The sequence below is a fragment of the Cuculus canorus genome, chromosome Z, assembly GCF_017976375.1.
Source record: "Cuculus canorus isolate bCucCan1 chromosome Z, bCucCan1.pri, whole genome shotgun sequence".
NCBI classification, from domain to species: Eukaryota; Metazoa; Chordata; class Aves; order Cuculiformes; family Cuculidae; genus Cuculus; species Cuculus canorus.
Window position 1 is genome coordinate 43,587,493 of NC_071441.1, and position 19,896 is coordinate 43,607,388.

General features: G+C 45.7%; 3 protein-coding genes across 6 annotated transcripts in view; all 3 read left to right on the forward strand.

Annotated features, from left to right (window-relative positions):
- MEGF10 (multiple EGF like domains 10) overlaps nucleotides 1-2,164 on the forward strand; it is a 105,110-nt gene extending 102,946 nt beyond the window's left edge. The window contains exon 25 of the mRNA XM_054055028.1: nucleotides 2,030-2,164. Coding sequence (XP_053911003.1) covers nucleotides 2,030-2,109 — 80 coding nt within the window. The 3' untranslated portion in view covers nucleotides 2,110-2,164. The remainder of the gene's footprint in view (nucleotides 1-2,029) is intronic.
- A 4,291-nt stretch (nucleotides 2,165-6,455) lies between these two features.
- CZH5orf63 (chromosome Z C5orf63 homolog) lies at nucleotides 6,456-16,320 on the forward strand. 4 transcript variants are annotated; one of them, XM_054055098.1, is made up of 6 exons: nucleotides 6,456-6,554; nucleotides 6,645-6,786; nucleotides 9,562-9,682; nucleotides 11,422-11,589; nucleotides 12,732-12,788; nucleotides 13,561-16,320. In XM_054055098.1, exons 3-6 carry the CDS (start codon nucleotides 9,563-9,565, stop codon nucleotides 13,738-13,740), a joined length of 525 nt encoding a protein of 174 aa, XP_053911073.1. In that variant the 5' UTR covers nucleotides 6,456-6,554; nucleotides 6,645-6,786; nucleotide 9,562; the 3' UTR covers nucleotides 13,741-16,320. The 4 variants fall into 4 exon arrangements, with proteins under 4 accessions (XP_053911073.1, XP_053911072.1, XP_053911074.1 ...); XM_054055097.1 differs by having other exon boundaries at nucleotides 6,662-6,786; XM_054055099.1 differs by lacking the exons at nucleotides 6,645-6,786; nucleotides 11,422-11,589 and having other exon boundaries at nucleotides 6,462-6,554.
- MARCHF3 (membrane associated ring-CH-type finger 3) overlaps nucleotides 14,343-19,896 on the forward strand; it is an 88,142-nt gene continuing 82,588 nt past the window's right edge. Inside the window, exon 1 of the mRNA XM_054054788.1 lies at nucleotides 14,343-14,598. Coding sequence (XP_053910763.1) covers nucleotides 14,343-14,598 — 256 coding nt within the window. The remainder of the gene's footprint in view (nucleotides 14,599-19,896) is intronic.

Below are 19,896 nucleotides of genomic sequence, written 5' to 3' on the forward strand. Positions count from 1 at the left end.
GACAACTTCCATTAATTTTAATTGGAGAAGCACATGCAGATTACAGGGGAAAGAAGATTTCATTGTACTTATACTTCCTGTTCAGACAATCTGCAAAGTCAAGTTAGTATTGAAATAAGGTTAGAATAAAACAAAATCAAAGGTGAGGAATGTGTTATTTAGAAAACATTGGGTTTTCCGAGTACTGTGACTACAACTGAATTTTTTATTAGATATGTGTCCAAATAACAATCCTTGTACTGAAGCTCTAAAGTCCAGACTGAAGAACATAGAGCTAATTTTGACAAAAATGCTTTATATTAAAGATTGTATATATAGTAGTTTAAATGACAGAAAGAAATGGGTGCATGTTTATTAATTACTGTACAGAAAACCTTGTCATTTGGTACACTCATACTAGTGCTAGAGCACTGAACCTAACTCTTCTATCTTTAGATTTTAGCCCACAAGATTTCACTTTGATATGATCGAATTGTAATATATTTTTAAAGAAATCCTATCAAGTATGCCTGGCTTTTTTTCTTAGCTGTAACAAAAAAGTGTTCTGTTGTGAAAATATATCTATTTTCCAAAGATGACCAATGTTCATCATTCTGCCCTTCACTATCATTTATTTCACTTCACATACCTGTAGGATAATGTAATAAAGTTTCTAATGAAAGATGGGAAATGCTTTGAAGGTCTTTTCTTTGTTTTTCACTTGCTTAGGATGGATCTTGAAATAGCATGGGAAATACAAAAGATGTTATCCTTGCCCATGCTGGGCCACCAAGTAATGTATTTTATTTTCTGTCTCATAGAAAGCAAACAGTTTATGAGATTCTTTGCAGAAAACCAAGGCTGATTTTGAACTGCTGAACTTCTGCCATTACTGTCCTGCAGGAATTAATTCTGTAAACAGAGCAGTACTTTCACTTTTCAGTTCAGTGCGCTTGAAGGCTTAAAACTTTACCTTGAGAAAGATGGGCAGCTGAGTTGCCAAAAGCAAGGCATTTCCCCTTTTTAATAAGATAATAGCCTTGGATTAACCATTAAAAAGTCAACAACCAAAGTACAAACATGATATAAAAGGGGATAATACATTCTAGTTTCTGTTTTCTAACTCTTGACTACTCCAAGATGAATCTAAAGCACTGGATACAGATAGATGGTGTGGAAAATTGTTCTCTAGTATCACAGTCTGATCAAGGTTGATAGCTTTGGCATTAAGAACCAATCATAGAATCACAGAAATACAGAAGGGTTTGGATGAGAAGGAAAGACAGGAGAAAATCTGGGAGAAGAAGCCAAGTCCTACCTGTGCCCTGCCGTGGGAGGAAGCATGGGAGCTCAAAGGGCTAGCCAGCAGTGCTGGGGTGTGGAGAGAGCCTGTGAGACTTTGTCCTGCAGCCTCCCAGGGAGGCACAGGGTGTACCAAGTGAATGCTCTTGCCACATGTGCCTGGAGACATCTGCTGTGGCCAGAGCAACCTGACAGGGCCTTGGGAAGACACAACCAAGGCCTGCGACTGGCATAAAACACTGATGCTGAGCACAAGACACGAGATGGTGGGACAAGGGGAGCAGTAGAATCACAGTAACCCCAAACACGTGTGCTGGGGCTGTAGTGCTGGGGCAGCAGTTCTTCTAGGGTAAGCGCCATGGGTGAGCATGTCCTACAGCTGTTTTCCCATGATGGATTGTGACCAGGTGCACCTCACTGCTTATATCCAGGCACCAAGTTCTATCCAGTGGCCCTCACTCAAGCTGAGCATTTGGCAAGGCTAGAGTGTTGAGTTGGTGTTGGTGTCCTGACTGGACAATTGTTCCTTGCAGGTCTCCATGCCTGACACTAGAACCATCCCAGGATTTTGCCCAGCCCTGCCAGCTTCAGGCAGCCAGGCACCCAGGAGATGCACTCACAACAGCCGAAGTAAGCTGTGCAGGGACACCTCTCCTTGGGCAGCTGGGAGTATTTCCTTCTGGAGGCACCTGGGCCTTCCAACCCTCTCAGGGCCAGCCGATGATCAAGGTCTTTCTTTGTTTTCTAGCATGGCACCCACTGCTGCAGTGCCACAGAGAGGGAGCCATTCACCATCCCCAGTTGCCCCCCGACCACAGCAGTGAGTGAAGAGCATGGCCATGGAGCTGGACAACTGCTGTCCAATATGCCTGGACAGTTAGGAGGAGGCCAGCTACATGATGCCATACCTCTACCAGTTCTGCTACTGGGCCCTCTGCAAGAGGAAGAACCTTTCCATCATGCACATGGTGTAAGTGGATGATGACCTTGAGGAGCATGGTGTCACACCATCTGTGGTGTCATCTATCATTGGCCACCAGGCAGGAGAAGCTTGTGGCTGTTCAGCTACCCACAGCTCTGCAGCAACAGAATGACAACCTGTGGGGATGGTGCCTGGGTCTCCTCTCAGTGGCCTCCAGCTCAGCACCTGGGCATCCCTTTTCCAGGATCACCCACCTCTCCTCCAGCCCCTTCCAATCTGGGTGTATCAAGAGCTGGGACTGATCTTTGGGAACCAGAGTCTGCAGGCAGACATAGAGGAGGACGTTTTCATGCCCATCCTGGTTCTCTTTGCGCTGGATGAAGATCTTCTGGTGCAGCTGCGGGAGGCCCAGTCACCAAAACCACGCAGTGACATTTCTGCCCCAGCTTATTGACATTGCTGTGCAATGGTGCAGCAGGGAGGCACATTGTCTGCTGGGCCTGGAGGACGGCCGTGCTGTCAGGGGTGGGAGAGCAGCCCCATGGCTGCCCCCAGCCCTGCTGCCTCCCAGGAAGGGTCTACCACACCTGGCCCAGCCCTCTATGACAGCCCTGAATGAGCCAATGCAGACGACCTCCCCAGCACCTCAGCAGCTGCCCTTTGTGAGGCTCCTGGCAGCCCTTCCTCTTCCTCCATTCCTATGCCCTGGGAGCCTGAGGGGGCTGTGGCACCTGCTCCCAGCCAGGGCAGGGAATGCCCAGAAGACGCCACTGCCCCAGCAGCACTACAAGAACACCCCAGGCACTGCCCAAGCGAGGGCTGGGACAGCATTTGGAGGATGTATTGGACCTCAAGGCCTCTCACCTCTCCAAGTCATGTTATCAGGCAGTAAAACAAAAGAAAGGCCTGAAAACTGCAGGGAAAGTCTTGGTGTTACTAAGAGTGCAGGTGTCATTGCTGTCCCCACCCATGCTGCTTTCTACCCCACCTCCTGGGCTATGTCCACCATTCCCTCTTATACCTTCGCAAAGAACTGTGAGGCTTCTCCCTCTGGTTTTGCACAGCCTCATTGCCCTGCTTTTACTGCCACGGGGCTGGATTTGTGCACTCCCAAGTGCATCTCCCCCCAGAGCACAGCACTGTCAGTCTTAGTCCTCTTCTCTTGCAAGACCCCTTGCCATTCAGCAAGGTGCAATGGAGCCTGGTCCTGTGCTATTGCAAGGGTCCTTTCCACTGTCTTGAGCACCATGGACCCTGGCCCTATGGACCTGAAGGGCCCTTCTGTGCAGATCTGAGTACAACTGAGTCATGTTTTCTGGTCTTTCTTCAGCAGAGACTTGCTTTCTTCCCACTTATCCAGATCCAGCCTTGGTGCTTTTCTCCTCTGCTTTGAAAGGACCCCTCTTTGGCAGATGGGTGCCATCAGTTACCCAGTGCCCCTCCCCACCACCTCACCTCCCCATCACACTCTCTGCAGGACCTTCCCCAGCACAGTTCCTCTCTGCTGTGAGTGAACCCCACAGAAACAATTGCATAACTTCCCAGTGTTCTCCACGAACCCTCTCCCTCCTCTCACACACTGCTTCACGACCCATTCTTTTTTTTTTCAATTTGCTTAGCATATTTACCATGTAATGCTTCAAGCTGTTAATGAAAATAGTAGAATATCGTGTTTAGAATGAAGTCTGTAGTGCTCAATCGTGACTATATTTGCTGCTTGCATTAGATTTTAAAAGTTAGAAATTAAAAAAGCATTGTATCGTGCCTTTAATAAAAAATCTGGTTTACCTACAACACTGCTGCTTGAGCCACAGAGAATCATAGAATCATAGAATCACCAGGTTGGGAAATACCACTAGGATCATCAAGTCCACCCATTCCTATCAACCACTAAACCTTGTCTTTGAGCATCTCATCTACCCACCTTTTAAATACCCGCAGGGATGCTGACCACCACCTCCCTGGGCAGCCTCTGCCAGGGCCCAATGACCATTTCTGTGAAAAATTTTTTCTGGTGTCCAGTCTGAACCTCCCCTGGTGGAGCTTGAGGCCATTCCCCTTTGTCCTGTCCCCTGTCACTTGGGAGAAGAGGCCAGCTCCCTCCTCTCTACAACCTCCTTTCAGATAGTTGTAGAGAGCAATAATGTCTCCCCTCAGCCTCCTCTTCTCCAGGCTAAACAACCCCACTTCAGCCACTCTTCGTAAGACTTGTTCTCCAGCCCCCTCACCACCTTCAGTGCTCTTCTCTGGACACGCTCCAGAGCCTGAACATTCTTCTTGTAGCGAGGGGCCCAAAACTGAACACAGAATTCGAGGTGTAGTCTCACCAGTGCTGAGTACAGAGGGAGAATTACCTCCCTGGACCTGCTGGTCATGCTGTTTCTGATACAAGCCAAGATGCCATTGGCCTTCTTGGCCACCTGGGCACACTGCTGGCTCATGTTCAGGCGGCTGTCAATCAACACAAAAACTCAAATTACATACTACCAAAAAGACAATCCAGGTCCACTACTTTATTTTATGACAAACTTGTGGCAATTTCAAAGGATAGAATCTAAAGTCTTTAATCGACATGAAGCCAATAGAAGCAACATGAAGCACAGGATTAGGCCTTGGCTTAGGGGAAATTTCTGCCTTTTCTACCTATGCTGCCTCCGTGTATTTCCCCCCATACCTTTATCTTACGATCCCTATGTGACTTCATTGTTGTGACCCTTCCTGCTGATGCTGTGAAAAGCCATACTCAATAATCAACGCCAATTTGCTTATTAAGTAAGGTATTTTCCAATGCAATGGCAGGCATGCAGGGGATCACGCCACCTAATGTGCGTACCACTTGCAGTACAATTCACAAAGGCTGTATACAGATAAAGCATAATTTTTCATCGCTTTTCCTGGAACAGGTGTGTCTATTATAATCAGTTCCTGGAATGTATTTACATAAGTTTCCTCCTCTTGGTGCACGTGCTCTGCCCTCTGGCTGTCTTCTTCAGGAGTCTCTGGATGAACGCCATAAATCTTCCTCAGTTGAACTTTTTAACTCTCCTTCTTGCACATGCTCTTAGACTCTTTGGGCACCTCTTCAAGGCTGCATCTGGTCCTAGCTGGCTCTTCTTCCTGTATCGTAGAATCATAGAATGGTTTGGGTTGGAAGGGACCTTAAAGATCATCGAGTTCCAACCCCCCTGCCATGGGCAGGGACATCTCCCACTAGATCAGGCTGCCCAAGGGCCCATTCAACCTGGCCTTGAACACTTCCAAGGATGGGGCATCCACAACCTCCCTGGGCAACCTGTGCCAGTGCCTCACCACTCTCACGGTGAAGAAATTCTTCCTTATGTCTAGTCCTATCATTGTGCTAGCCCTTGTTATCTGGCTTAACTAGATAAAGTCACTTTCTCCCCCATTCTTTCTAACCACAGCCTTGTTAAAAGTCCTTAGTTAAACATAAGTATCCAGGCGCAGGCGAGCTAAATGTTGTTATTCAAACTAATCCCATATTTTAGTACTAAAATGCCCAAATCTATAATATTCATAGAATTATAGAATCATAGAACCGCTAGGTTGGAAAAGAACTCTTAGATCATCGAGTCAAATACCTAATAGGTTAGCAATTTATAACAATTCATTTCTTTCCTCACTGCTTTAATGATATGGTCTAATAACAAAGAAGCCAGTGGTGATGTCCATTATATTTAGAGGCATTCCTTTGCCAGCCTGACTGGGTGACCGAATTCTAGGTCCTGTGTATCCAGCCGGGATGCGGGAGCAGAAGAGGAGGTTGCTTTTTAACACACAACAGAGCGCAGGGAGCGGCGCGGAGTCGAGGCTGCAAACCACAGACTCTCCAGCAGAGAACACAGAAAGGGGCTGAACCCCGGGTGCTGCAGAGCCAGGCAGCTCCGGCGGCAGGGGCTGCTCCGGCCGGGACGACACCCGCAGGAGCCGGCCGACGAGCCCCGCAGCAGCCGCTGTAGCTAATCAATCCAGACAGCAACCACCGCGGCTGCAGCTCCACCGCTAAACCTCCTCCCGCAGCCGAAGCCCCGCGGTGGTGCGGGGCGGGCGGAGGTGGGCACTGCTTCCGAAAGGGGCGGGGCTATTGGATGGGGCGGGGCCCGCGGTGGTGCGGGGCGGGCGGAGGTGGGCACTGCTTCCGAAAGGGGCGGGGCTATTGGATGGGGCGGGGCCCGCGGTGGTGCGGGGCGGGCGGAGGTGGGCACTGCTTCCGAAAGGGGCGGGGCTATTGGATCGCCAGGGCGATCCCCCCGAGGCCTTGCGTCCTTCCCGGTCAGGCCGCCACTCGGAGCCGCCTGGAGCCCGCGGGGAGGCGACGGGCAGCCGCGGCGAGGTGGGTGTGTTCAGGGTTCCGGGCGAGGCGGCTCTGTTCGGGCCTGGGCGGCGCTCTGCGTCTCGTTTTTGTGTGTCACATGTCTTTCAGACTTTCCGTGTCTGTAGTGGGCGTTACGGAATAAGGAAGTAGATCGGACAAACGCAAGTCAGACGCTCAGAACCGCGAAGAGCAGGAGCGTTGCTGTGACTTGAAGCTGGGATTCTGTAAGAAGACACAGCATCGTTAGAAGGTATCTAGTCGGGGCAAGAAATCACTCGTGTTAGTCTCGCCCTGATCGACGATAAGATAAACTTTATACAGGCCATTTTCTCATCTAACAAATGGTGGTTTTTAATGTCACATTTTGTTTTTCCAGCAAATGAGGATTTATTAGGTGATGAAAATTCTGTCAACAGGAAATTAGTCCAGTTTGTGTTTGCAAAATACAGCGTAGGCTAAGACTGGGCTTTTAAGTGTCAATGTAAGAAGGGTGTGGAGCTGTTGGAACAGGTGTAGAGGAGGGCTACAAGGATGATCAGAGGGCTGATCCTATACGAGGACAGGCTGAGAGAGTTGGGCTTGTTCAGCCTGGAGAAGAGAAGACTCCAAGGAGACCTCATAGCAACCTTCTAGTAGCTGAAGGGTGCATAAAAGAAGGCTGGGGAGGGACTGTTTACAAGGGCATATAGGGATAGGATGAGGGGTAATGGCTTTAAATTGGAAGGGGAATGATTTAGATTAGACATTAGGCAGAAATTCTTCATGATGAGAGTGGTGAGGCACTGGCACAGGGTGCCCAGGGAAGTTGTGGCTGCTCCATCCCTGGAGGTGTTCAAGGCCAGGTTGGATGGAGCCTTGGGCAGCCTGATCTAGTGGAAGATGTCCCTGCCCATGGCAGGGGAGTTGGAACTGGATGATCTTTAATGTCCTTTCCAACCCAAACTATTCCATGATTATATGATATTGTCTTATTCATTCCCCTTCAGTTGATGTTTTGGTAGGCGATGTCTGCTGCACTCACATATAGCAGAGGGTGGAGGAGTGAGAAAAGAGAGTATAAAGAGGTAGAAACACAGGCATTTTATACACATATGTGTATATATGGGGGAATAATATACATAGAAATCTGTGCATTATTCGTTCTTCACAGAACAGTTAGGACAATTTTACTTGTTTTATGGGGACATAATTTGGCTTGGTAAGCTGGCTACAAAAGCATTCATTTAAAAATTTGCCAGAATGTGAATGATTGTTCTGGCATTTTTACCTTGCATGTGAGCAGACCAACATGCTACATTTTTTTATGTCAATAACAAATCCATTCTGAACATCTATTTACTGTGAACATAAAAATTTCTAAGTATGACTGAGCCTATTTACTGTCATCTGGATTCACATTTTTTCTGGATGATTTCAAGCTTATTTTTGTATTTATGATGTAAAATCCTAGACATACAGATTTCCAACTGGCCAAGTAAAAAAAAATGTAGTAGCTGCCAAGGACTATGACCAATGGCAATGTGTGCTGTGCCAGTCACCTGCAACTTTGCAGTGACAGCACTCTTACTGCTGTCAAGTCTGATATATAGAGAACCCCTTCTGTCCCACTCTAACAGTAAACCCAAAGCCTGTTCGTTGCAAAATACTTCATTTTGGGCAACTTTATTTTTACATGGTCAAAGAGAAAAAAATTATTCTTTCCTAGCATCTACAATTTGGTAACTCAGGCTATAGATTTCAAAGGGTAGTACCTTTTCTTTGTATTTGGTCTGATGAAACTTATTCTGGAAACATGGCAAGTTACACTTACAAAGGACTTCTGGGAAAAACTTGTCTGCCAGTGCAGTAAGACTAATGGAGCTGTGTCATGTCACACATTTGGTTTTTCTTATGGTCATTGCTTAGAAACACATCAGTTAAAGTTCTGAGTCCAGTGCAATGTTTTGTTCTTCGTTAGTGGTTATGCTGGCTAAACTGTCTCTCAAAACAAAACCGTGTAGTCTTAGTACTGAGAGATTCACTGAATTCCTCTGTTCAGTTACTGAATATCCTAGAACATGCTTATCCTAATGCAGTCCTGCTCGCACTTAGGCCATTTAAACTTGTGCAGTTACATTGTGTGGTTAGCTCTAGTTAGTAGAACTACGGGTAAGTCATGCCTGAACAGAAGCTGAATAGAAGCAATTTCGCTTTATGTAAAAGGGACTTGATTTTCCCAATGTAAATTCTGATGTCAAGTATCACATCTGCCAATAGTCTCCATGCAGACTCCCTTTTACTTCTGTTTTCTGCTTTTCAGTCCTAAAATGAAGGTCCCATTAAGACACAAATTTGGAGGAGGCACTGTTGTTATTAGTGTTATTATGAATATGTGAGACTCCAATATGGCATCCTTCAACAAAAATAAATTTGCTTAAACTGTCTCAAAGGAAAAATCAAACTATCAATGTCTTTCATAAATTAATTGGCTGTTTTGGTAAAGACTGAGGGTAATGTGCATGCTTTTATTATCACCAAGTTAAACCATCTTGGCTGCAGCTTTTTATTCACTGCAGAAAACATATTAATATTCTGGTTAGGTACAGATTCAGTTTCTGATGGAATAATTTTGAGTAAGTAGAATATGTCAGGTACTGCAGCAAGATTACTGAGATACAGAGCACAGCACTTTTCATTTTGTTAATATCATGTAATTCCTACTGGCATCTATGAGGTTGGAACAAGGTAATGCATTTATGTCAGCATTTGTGTTAGGGAATTTAAAACAGGCATTTTGGCAAGAAAACATAGGTTTTCTTTTAAACTGGGACTACCTTTTTTGAGTTATGCAATGTTTGTGGCCTGCTGCATAGCAAACCATTTTTCTGATTAATGTGTTAATGCTGTGAATATAAAAATCCTGGGAAACGTTTCATTGTGTGCATTTTAAAACTGCAATTGAAGTATCGCATTTGTCCTAACATGAAATTTCATGAGATTATAACTTGCCATAAAATAACTAAGCATTTTACTTTTACCTTAACAGGATGACACTGCTTAGTTTTCTGAGCAGAACACCGCAACTAGCAAGATATTCATCCAGTCCACTGGGGAGACGACTCTCTTCAGCCAGCGCAAATAAGCCAGTGTTGACTTTATTCACCAAGGTAGACGTTGTTTGTGGAATAAAGCTAGGCAAGACTGCGTATTTATCATAGAATCATGGAATGGTTTGGATTGGAAGGGACCTTAAAGATCATCTAGTTCCAACCACCCTGTCATGGGTAGAAACACATTCCACCAGAGCAGGCTGCTCAAGGCCCCATCCAACCTGGCCTTGAACAGTTCCAGGGATGGGGCAGCCACAGCTTCCCTGGGCAACCCGTGCCAGTGCCTCACCACCCTCATCGTGAAGAATTTCTGCATAATGTCTAGTCTAAATGTTTGCTCTTCCAGTTTAAAGCTGTTCCCTCTCATCCTATCCCTACATGCCCTTGTAAAAAGTCCCTCCCTAGCTTTCTTTTAGGCCCCCTTCAGGAACTAGAAGGTCACTATAAGGTCTCCTTGGAGCCTTCTCCAGGCTGAACAAGCCCAACTCTCTTAGCCTGTCCTTGTAGGGAAGGTGCTCCAGCCCTCTGATTATCTTTGTAGCCCTCCTCTGGACCCATTCCAACAGTTACATATCCTTCTTATGTGGGGTATTCCAGAACTGGACACAGCACTCCAGTTGGGGTCTTATGTGAGAGGAGCAAAGCAGGAGAATCACTTCCCTCAAGCTGCTGGCCATTGGTGCAGCACCTATTGGTGCAGCCCAGAATGTGATTGGCCTTCTGGGCTGCAAGCACACATTGATGGCTTATATCAAGCTTCTCAGCAGCGAGCACCTCCATGTCTTTCTCGGCATGCCTGCTCTCAATCACATCATGCCCCAGCCTCTATTGAAACCATGGATTGCCCCAGCCCAGGAGTAGGACCTTGCACTTGTTGAACCTCATGAGGGTCACACAGGCGCACTTCTCTAGCTTGTCCGGGTGCCTCTGGATAGCATCCCATCCTTCTGGCATGACAAGCACACCACTCAGCTTGGTGTCATCTGCAAACTTGGTGAGGGTACATGCAAACTTGCTGTATATGTCATCAATGAAACTTATCAGCTTTGATATCCATGAGTCCCAGATGACATGGCTTGGCCAACGCTTTTTGTCCCTTCAAATTTGGGTAGTGTTGGGCATTTTATTTCAAGGGTATCTTTTATGCCAGGCTTCGCAGCACAGTCTCATTGTAGCAAGCAGGTGGCTACAACCAACAAATTAATATTTCAAGGTAGTTGTGTCTCAGTAACACTACAGCCCATTTACTAGTTGAAAATTGTTCTCTTGCTGCCAGTGTTCCATTGCGGAAATGGAGAACAAAGATGAGTTTTTGATTCACAATCTGCCCAGGACAAGATTCAACAGCCCAAGTAGGCTTTTCAAAGTACTGATGTTTAATTCCAACACTGTCTGTGAGACTGAAAATATATCCAGTTAGTGTTGCTAGCTCATGAAGAAAAAGTAGATTGTGCTTTATACTCTTCTTGTTTTATTGTCTGTGTAACACTAGCAGGAATTAAATGCAGGCAAAGGTTTGTCTGTGGCCTGAGCAGACAGGATTCTTAAGCATATTTAGAGAACACAAGCATACTTATTTAGTTGTGATGCACAGGAATCACAGAACCATCACAGAATTATTGAGGTTGGAAAAGACTTCTAAAATCATCAAGTCATTGTGAAGTGCACTGTTGTGCAGAATTCATTCCATGAATTGTCATCAAGAGCCTCTGTTGTCATCAAGAGCCACAGGTCTTATGCACTTTTAGATAGGATGGCATATGGTGGACTATGCTGCATTTTTATGGTTTATGTAGCCTCCAAGAGGAGAACAACTAGAAATGCAAAGCACTTCTCAGCACCAAGGTTATGCTGACTTGACTTCAACTGTTTCCTGGATCCTCCCTCCAGCTCTTCTTGTAAATGGTTGTAACGTCTGCCAGGCTCCAGTCAAGTGGAACTTCCCCAGTCAGCCAGGACTGCTGGTAGGTGATGGAAAGGAGTTTGGCAAGTACTTCTGTCAGCTTCCTTAATACCCTTGGGTGGATCCCATCTGGCCAAATAGACTTACGAATGCCTAATTGGCAAAGCAGGTCTGTAACCATTTCCTCATGCATCACAAGAGCTTTGTTCTGCTGTCTCGCACTGTCTTCTGGCTCATGAGGCTGAGTACCCAGAAAACATGTTACAGCTTTCCACAAGCCTAGGGGAACTGAAGGTGTCCTATTTGAACTGCAAGGAGGCTGGCATGTTACAAAACTGAGGTGCAGGATTCTGGGACATTCCTTTCAGTCACCAATATCTATGTATCAGGCTCTCCAAAAGCGACAAGAACTAGCAAGAACATAGCGCTGTTGATCTTTAGCATCTTGCATAGCTTTTCAGAGCATTAGGATTTGTCTGTGTGGAAAGGACAATTTAGATTATTTGTGAATTTAATCCAAATTAATTCACACACAGGAGATAGGAAGCTGCTGTTTCAGAATAATTCCGTGTTTAAACAAGACCTAGAAAGTTTTAAAGTGGAAGGGAGAGGAGGCATTTTGTGTCAGAGGAACAGAACCATCATCTTCACCACTGTATACTCTGCTATGTGAATTATAGGTGAAATTCTGCCATTACAAACACTGAAGCAACATGTGTTCGTGTGAGTCACGTTCAGGTATGCACTGCTGTAATGATCGTAATGCACAATCAGCAGAAGTCAGCTGTGTAACTGTAGTGGAAGACTAGGGAGTTTTCAAAAATGAGAGGTTTTCTTTGACCCTATCACAGACTGAAACACTGTGACTGTGTGCCAGTTCTCCCTGTTGAAGGTTACTGTCCTGGATTTGCAGGTCGGAGGATCGTGCTTAATTCCTTTCAGGCATAGTCAGACAGGTTACCTTAAATCATCTTCTTTTGCTATTTTAACTGACCCAAGTGACTCAAATCTGAAACAGATTGGAAATTAGTCATATGACTTCCTTATTCCCCTTCTATAGAGGGAAATTTTTCTGTCGAGAGTGGTACCCACAGTTGTTTTCAGCTGGTGATGGCAATGCTTTGTGTATTCATTCCTGCTGACCAAAAGAGGGAGTACGTGTTTTACTGTATGCTTTAATTTGGTCTGAATGTTTTCTTCTAGAAACCGTGCCCTCTATGTGATGAAGCAAAAGAAGCGCTCGAGCCATATAAGGGAAGGGTAATGTCTTGCAGTGTTACATAGATTTTCTATATAGAAAGAACAGTTAATCAGGATTCTTTTCTATATGGAAAGAACAGTTAATCATTGCCTGGATTTGTTTACGTTTCTTTCGTGGGTGACCTCTTCAGGGCAATTTCAGCACCAATTTCCATAAAACTCATTATCCAAAAGCATTTTCTGACAATGCTATTCAAATAAGGATTGGCAAACTAAACTAATAAACACTTTGCTGCAATAGTTTTTTAAATCCCTGCTTTTCTAAATACTGTTGCCTCGTCTGACAGAGGAGTTTGCAACTTTTATGAGGCAAGTAATGATAGCATTTGGGAAGGGTATTAGTAAGTGGGGCTTCAACTATTTGAACTGTGTGTGATTGCAGTTTTTCATATTCTTCAACCGGGTTTTATCTCCTAGAAGGAAGTAACTGTTAATAGAAGCATTAAGAGGTGTTGCACATAGCCTAACAGGCAGCCGTTGTATTGCCAGCTACATACTTGTGGCTCATGCTCGTAGGACAGTGGTTCTGCACAGAGGATCAAGAATATTGTCGTGGATTAGGGAGAGAGTCCTTTGCAGACACAGAGACAGAGATTCTGGCTACATACATTTTTTTATCCACAAAATGGGCAGTTGTCTGAAACATGAAAGAATAAATCCAAAAGCACCAAGAAAGCAGCTCTGCATTTCTGGAAAATACATTGATCGAAAGACAAGCAGGTATTGTTTTTCAGTGTCCAATAGGTACTAACATATTTCTTTTCTGTCACAGTTTATTTTGCAGGAGGTGGATATTACCCTTTCAGAGAACTCAGTGTGGTGTGATAAATACAAATATGACATACCTGTTTTTCATTTAAATGGGAAGTTCCTAATGAAGCATCGAGTAGACATTCAAAAGTTTGAGGACCAGCTTATGAAGATGGAGTTGCAAAATGATGAAAACCAGTGAAGAAAATGCAGCTGCTTTGGTGTGGTTCTGAAAAGACTATGCAACTTAAATTGTGTGAAAAATCAGTATTCATTATCTGGCATCAGGTTTCTTAGAACGTATGGTACCAGTGACCTATAACAGTTGAGGGACTTGTATTCGGTTTTGTTTTGATCATCCAGCCCAGATGCATCAGTAGCAACCTTTTCTGTACCATTAGTTTGCTGCTGTCCTTTTCACTGGCAAAGTAAATGCTGCTCCATAGGATCAGATTAAGTGTTTGTATGGCATTTGAATGGCAAGGTTTTGGTAGCCTGGGGGCTACAGGGGCAGCTTCTGTGAGAAGCTGCTAGAGGCTTCCACTGTGGCTGAAAGAGCCAATGTCAGCTGGCTCCAAGCAGGACCCGCCACTGGCCAAGGCTGAGGCATTCAGCAATGGTGGCAGCACCTCTCTGAAAACATATTGGATATTGAAGAATATTACCTGTGTAATGGCAGCTGGAGGGAGGAGTAGGAATACGTGAGAGAAATAAGTCTGCAGACTCCAAGGTCAGTGAAGGAGGACGGTAAGGATGTGCCCCAGGCACCGGAGCAGATATACCCTGAAGCCTGTGGTAAAGACCATGGTGAAGCAGGCTGTCCCTTTGCAGCTCGTGGGAGTTAATGGTGGAACAGGTAACCACGTGCAGTTTGTGGAGGCCCCCACACCAGAGCAGGTGGATGTGTCTAAAGGAGACTGTGACCCCATGGGAAGCCCATCCTGGAAAGGGTGTGGAGAGAGAGAAGCCCATGCAGAGCAGCTTTGCTGGCAGGACTTGCAACCCTGTGGGGGACCCACACTGGAGCAGTCCAGTCCTGAAGGACTGTACCCCATGGAAGGTACCCGCACTTGGACAGTCTGTGAAGAACTGTAGTGTTCGGAAGCATTCACATTGGAGGAAGATCTTTCCCATGGGAGGAAACCCACACTGAAGCAGGGGAAGAATGTGAGCAGTCCTGCCTCTGAGGTGGAAGGAATAGGAGAAACAAGGTGTAATGAACTGACCACAACCTCTATTCCCCTTTCCCTTGTGCTACTGGAGGGGGTAGGTAGAGAAAATTGGGAGTAAAGTTAAGACTGAGAAGAAGTGGGGGTGGAGGGAAGGTGTTATTGAACTTTGGTTTTATTTCTCATCCTACTCTGATTTGATCGGTAATTAATATCTCCAAACTGAGTCTGTTTTGCCTGCCATGATAATTGCTGAATGATCTCTCCCTGTCCTTATCTGGACCCATGAGTCCTTCTTTGTATTTTCTTTCCCCTGTCCAAGCTGAGGAGGGAGGTGATAGAGTGGCTATAGAATGCATAGGTGGGCACCTGGTGTCCAGCCAGTGTCAAACTACCACAGTGTTTCAAGATTGTAGGTATGGGTAAGCTGTAGGTCTGTATGAGACTTCCTTGAAGAAGTCTAGGAGTCCATCCAAAGTGCTCGTTTAAAATGAAGAGAGCATTTACTGTAAGTGAAAAAGACAATAGACTAAAGACAGCACACTCTCCCTGAAGGAGAGTTGTATCTATAGAACAATCATCACAATTTGATACAGCTGCTACTAACACATGAACACTGAATAATTTTTCTTTTAATGGGAGGAACATATGTTGTACTTAAGTCTATTTTATTGACATATTACTCCCTCCTGAAGAGGGCTACTGCTTTGCCGAGTCACAGGGTGGAGGGGGGCAAGATGAACGTCTGGTGGCCACTCCACATCAGCAGCCACATCAAAGCCCATGTGTGCAGTAAGGCTTATACGCTTGATGAGCTGAGGAGAATAAACAAGCCGTTATGTCTCCACCACTTGTTAACCTATCGGGATGATCAAACTGGCCCCCAGTCACTCCCTTGCACATATCAAAGCAATTATTCACATATAGCAGATTTACACCATAGCCACAGAACAAAGAATCGGAGGTGATCCTGAGAGCAGAAGTATTAATAAGATTTGTGAATAGAAACCAGTGTATGTTGTGCTTAGATGACTTATGGGCAGAAACTGTGGGGTTTGTGTGTTGGAAATGGCTTGATGTATGACCCTGAAGTTTTTTGGATCCCTATACGCTGGTGGAGGTCACACTAGAAAAGAGGGCAAGTAACCCACTGTGTCGTTTACCTGTAGCGCCACTGATGAGAGGTAAGAAAGATAAGAAGCTGGGCTGATACCCTAGATGTTATCGCTCCAGAATGGGCTATAAGAGGATGAGAGGAGTGACATCAACATAACATCGTGGATCCAATCCCTCCAAACACTGAAGCATCTGCAAAAACTTCACCTGCAGCAAACTTCATGGACACATCTATAAAGACTTTGTCGCTGAACTCCGGATAGGTCTGTGGTCCCTCACAAAACTATTATTGGATGTTAATACTGGTCTAGACTTAAGCTTATGTTCTTGACTTAGAATTGTAACACTATAGGTAACAAAGTAACTGTTTAAATGCAGTTCTGGGTCCTACTCTGTCTCCATTAGGGTGTAACCTCCACACCAAACTTTGAGCTCCTTAGTACTTACCAGTCACAAGAAAAAATAGAGTGAATTATAATTGAGCCAAATGAACCGAATCTGTAATGAAAACAGCATTTATTAACTCCAAACATGTCCCATTCTTATACATGGTCTTTTACCCTGCTTAGAGATGGTGTGGCATAATTCACCATTGCAAATCCAGTGAACAGCAAAAACATGTTTCTACCTAAGCACTTAATCTATCCATCTTTTAAATACCTCCAGGGATGCTGACTCAACCACCTCCCTGGGTAGCCTCTGCCAGTGCCTGATAACCCTTTCGGGGAAGGAATTTTTCCTAATGTCCAATCTGAACTTCCGCTAATGAAGCTTGAGGCCATTCCCTCTTGTCCTATCACCTGTCATCTGGGAGAAGAGACCAACACCCACCTCTCTGCAACCTTCTTTCGGTTAGTTGTAGAGAGCGATAAGGTCTCCCCTCAGCCTCCTCTTCTCCAGGCTAAACAATCCCAGTTCCCTCAACCACTCGTCATAAGACTTGTTTTCCAGCGCCTTCGCTGGCTTTATCACTATTCTCTGGAAATGCCCCAGAACCTCAATGTCTTTCTTATAGTGAGGGGCCCAAAACTGAACACAGTATTCGAGGTGTGGCCTCACCAGTGCTGAGTACAGAGGGAGAATCACTGCTGGCCACATCGTTCCTGATACAAGCCAAGATGCTGCTGGCTTTCTTGGCCACCTGGGCACACTGCTGGCTCATGTTCAGCGGGCTGTTGACCAACACCTCCAGGTCTTTCTCTGCCAGGCAGCTTTATAGCCACTCTTCCCCAAGCATGTAGCTCTGCACAGGGGTTGTTGTGTCCCGAGTGCAGGACTCTGCACTTGCCCTTGTTAAACTTCATTCCACTGGCCTCAGCCCATTGATCCAGCCTGTTCAGATCCCTTTGCAGAGCCTCTCCACCCTCCAGCAGATCAACACTTCCTCCCAGTTTAGTGTCATCTGCAGACTTGCTAAGGGTACACTCAATCCCCTCATCCAGGTCATCGATAAAGATATTGAACAGAACTGGACACGGCACTGAGCCCTGGGGAATGCCACCTGTAACTGGCCTCCAGCTAGATTTAACTCCTTTTACCACCACTCTTTGGGCCCAACCATGCAGACAGTTTTTTTACCCAGCAGAGGGTGTGCCTGGCCAGGCCAGTAATAGCAAGGTTCGCAAGTAGAATACTGTGAGAAATGATGTCAAAAGCTTTACCAAAGTGAAATTCACTACAATTCATTATGAACTTTAGCTTTTGGATTATGGTTCAATAAGAAGCCAGCTGATTTCCTATGGTGAAGGTGGGTAGTTCCTGTATGGCCCCATCCTACAGTGTCTTCACCATTTGACAGATCATTTGCTATCTAATTTTGGACTGTTCAGAAGGCTGGATAACAAAGTCTGATTAGAGACAGTCCTTAAGGGCAAGGGAGCCCACGAGTGCTGGGCGCTCTTCAAAAATGAAATCCTAGCAGCTCAGGAGCAAGCCATCCCCATGCTCCGGAGAAGGAGCCGGTGGGGGAAAAAATCATCTTGGTTGAGTAGGGAGATCTTGAGAGATATCAAAAAAAGGGGAATGTCTATGAGCTTTGGAAGAAGGGCCAGGCATCTTGGGTGGACTACAGGGAGGAAGTGAGATTGTGCAGGGAAAAAATCAGGAGGGCCAAGGCCCAACTAGAAATCACACTGGCTTAGTCTGTGAAAGATAATAAAAAATCTTTCTACAAATACTTTAATGAGAAAAAAAGGACTGGGGAGAATATTCAGTCCCTATTGGATGCAGAAGGAACAAGAGTGGCAAGGGATGAAGACAAGGCTGAGGTACTTCATGCCTTCTTTGCCTCAGTCTTTAATAGAAAGGGAAGTTGTTCCCCCTGTGTACAAACCCAGGAGTTAGAGGAGCAGAATGAGGCTCCCATGATGCAAGAGGGGGTGGTTAGAGACTTGCTTGCCCAGCTAGACACCCACAAGTCTATGGGGTGAGATGGGATCCACCCAAGAGTATTGGAGCTGGCAGATGTGCTTTTCAAAACCCTTTCCATCATCTTCCAGCGGTCCTGGCTGACTGGGGAAGTTCCACTGGACTGGAGCTGGCTAATGTGCCCATCTACAAGAAGGGTTGCAGGGAGGACCCAGGGAACTACAAGGCCTGTCAGTCTGACCTCAGTGCTGGGGAAGATCATGGAACAGGTGATCTTGAGTGCTATCGTGAAGCACATGCAAGAGAACCAGGTGATCAGGCCCAGTCAACATGGGTTTACGAAAGGCAGATCTTGCCAAACTAACCTGATGCCCTTCTATGACAAAGTGACTCGACTACTGGATGAGGGAAAGGCTGTGGATGTAGTCTTCTTGGACTTCAGTAAAGCCTTTGACACGGTTTCTCACAGCATTCTGCTTCAGTTACTGTCTGCCTCTGGCCTGGATGGGCGCACACTCTCCTGGGTTGAAAACTGGTTGGATGGCCGGGCCCAGAGAGTGGTGGTAAATGGAGTTAACTCCAGCTGGAGGCCAGTTACAAGTGCTGTCCCTCAGGGCTCGGTACTGGGTCCAGCTCTGTTCAATGTCTTTATCGATGACCTGGATGAAGGCATTGAGTGCACCCTTAGCAAGTTTGCAGATGACACTAAGGTGGGTGGAAGCATGGATCTGCTGGAGGGTGGGGAGGCTCTGCAAAGGGATCTGAACAGGCTGGACCGCTGGGCTGAGACCAATGGCATGAGGTTTAACAAGGCCAAATGCCGGGTCCTGCACTTGGGGCATAACAACCCTGTGCAGTGCTACAGACTAGGAGAAGTCTGGCTAGAAAGCTGCCTGGAGGAGAAAGACCTGGGGGGTGTTGGTTGACAGCTGACTGAACATGAGCCAGCAGTGTGCCCAGGTGGCCAAAAAGGCCAATGGCGTCTTGGCTTATATCAGAAACGGTGTGACCAGCAGGTCCAGGGAGATTATTCTCCCTTTGTACTCAGCACTGGTGAGACCGCACCTGGAGTACTGTTTTCAGTTCTGGGCCCCTGAGGGACATGGTTTAGGGAGTGTTAGGAATGGTTGGATTCGATGACCCAGTGGGTCCCTTCCAACCTAGTGTTTCTATGATTCTATGATTCTAATTCTGAGGTATTCTGCAAGATGAAAAAGTTCTGGGCCGTGGGGTCTGAGAAATTAAATTTTTCTTTCAGTTCAGCAACTCGAGTGCACTCAGGAAAGGGTCTGAAAGTATCCAAGAGTACTCAGGAGGTAGAGTGCTGCTCCTTTTTCATAGCAGAGAGCTTTAGGTAGGTTCAGTCATATCATCTAACTTTATATACCCTGTGATTTGTAGGACTTCAGAAACTTCCATTTCTGCAGAAAGAGTGGCATCAAACAGGATGGATTTACTAGATTTGCAAGAACTAAAGTTTAAACATCTCCTTAAAAACCTGTTGAAGGATTTTCATCAGCAATTCCATAGCTGTTTGATCTGTAGCAACAGCCTACTGTTGCTTTGGAAAACACTTCTCTTGGCTTTAAGTCATGAGTTTATATTTTTTGTAGCCTTACTTCCCTTTAGAGCCTGCTGCGTTACCCTGATGAGACTATTTACATTGCAAAGGAAGAGTAAGTTGTGAAGATTGTTGAAAAAAATAC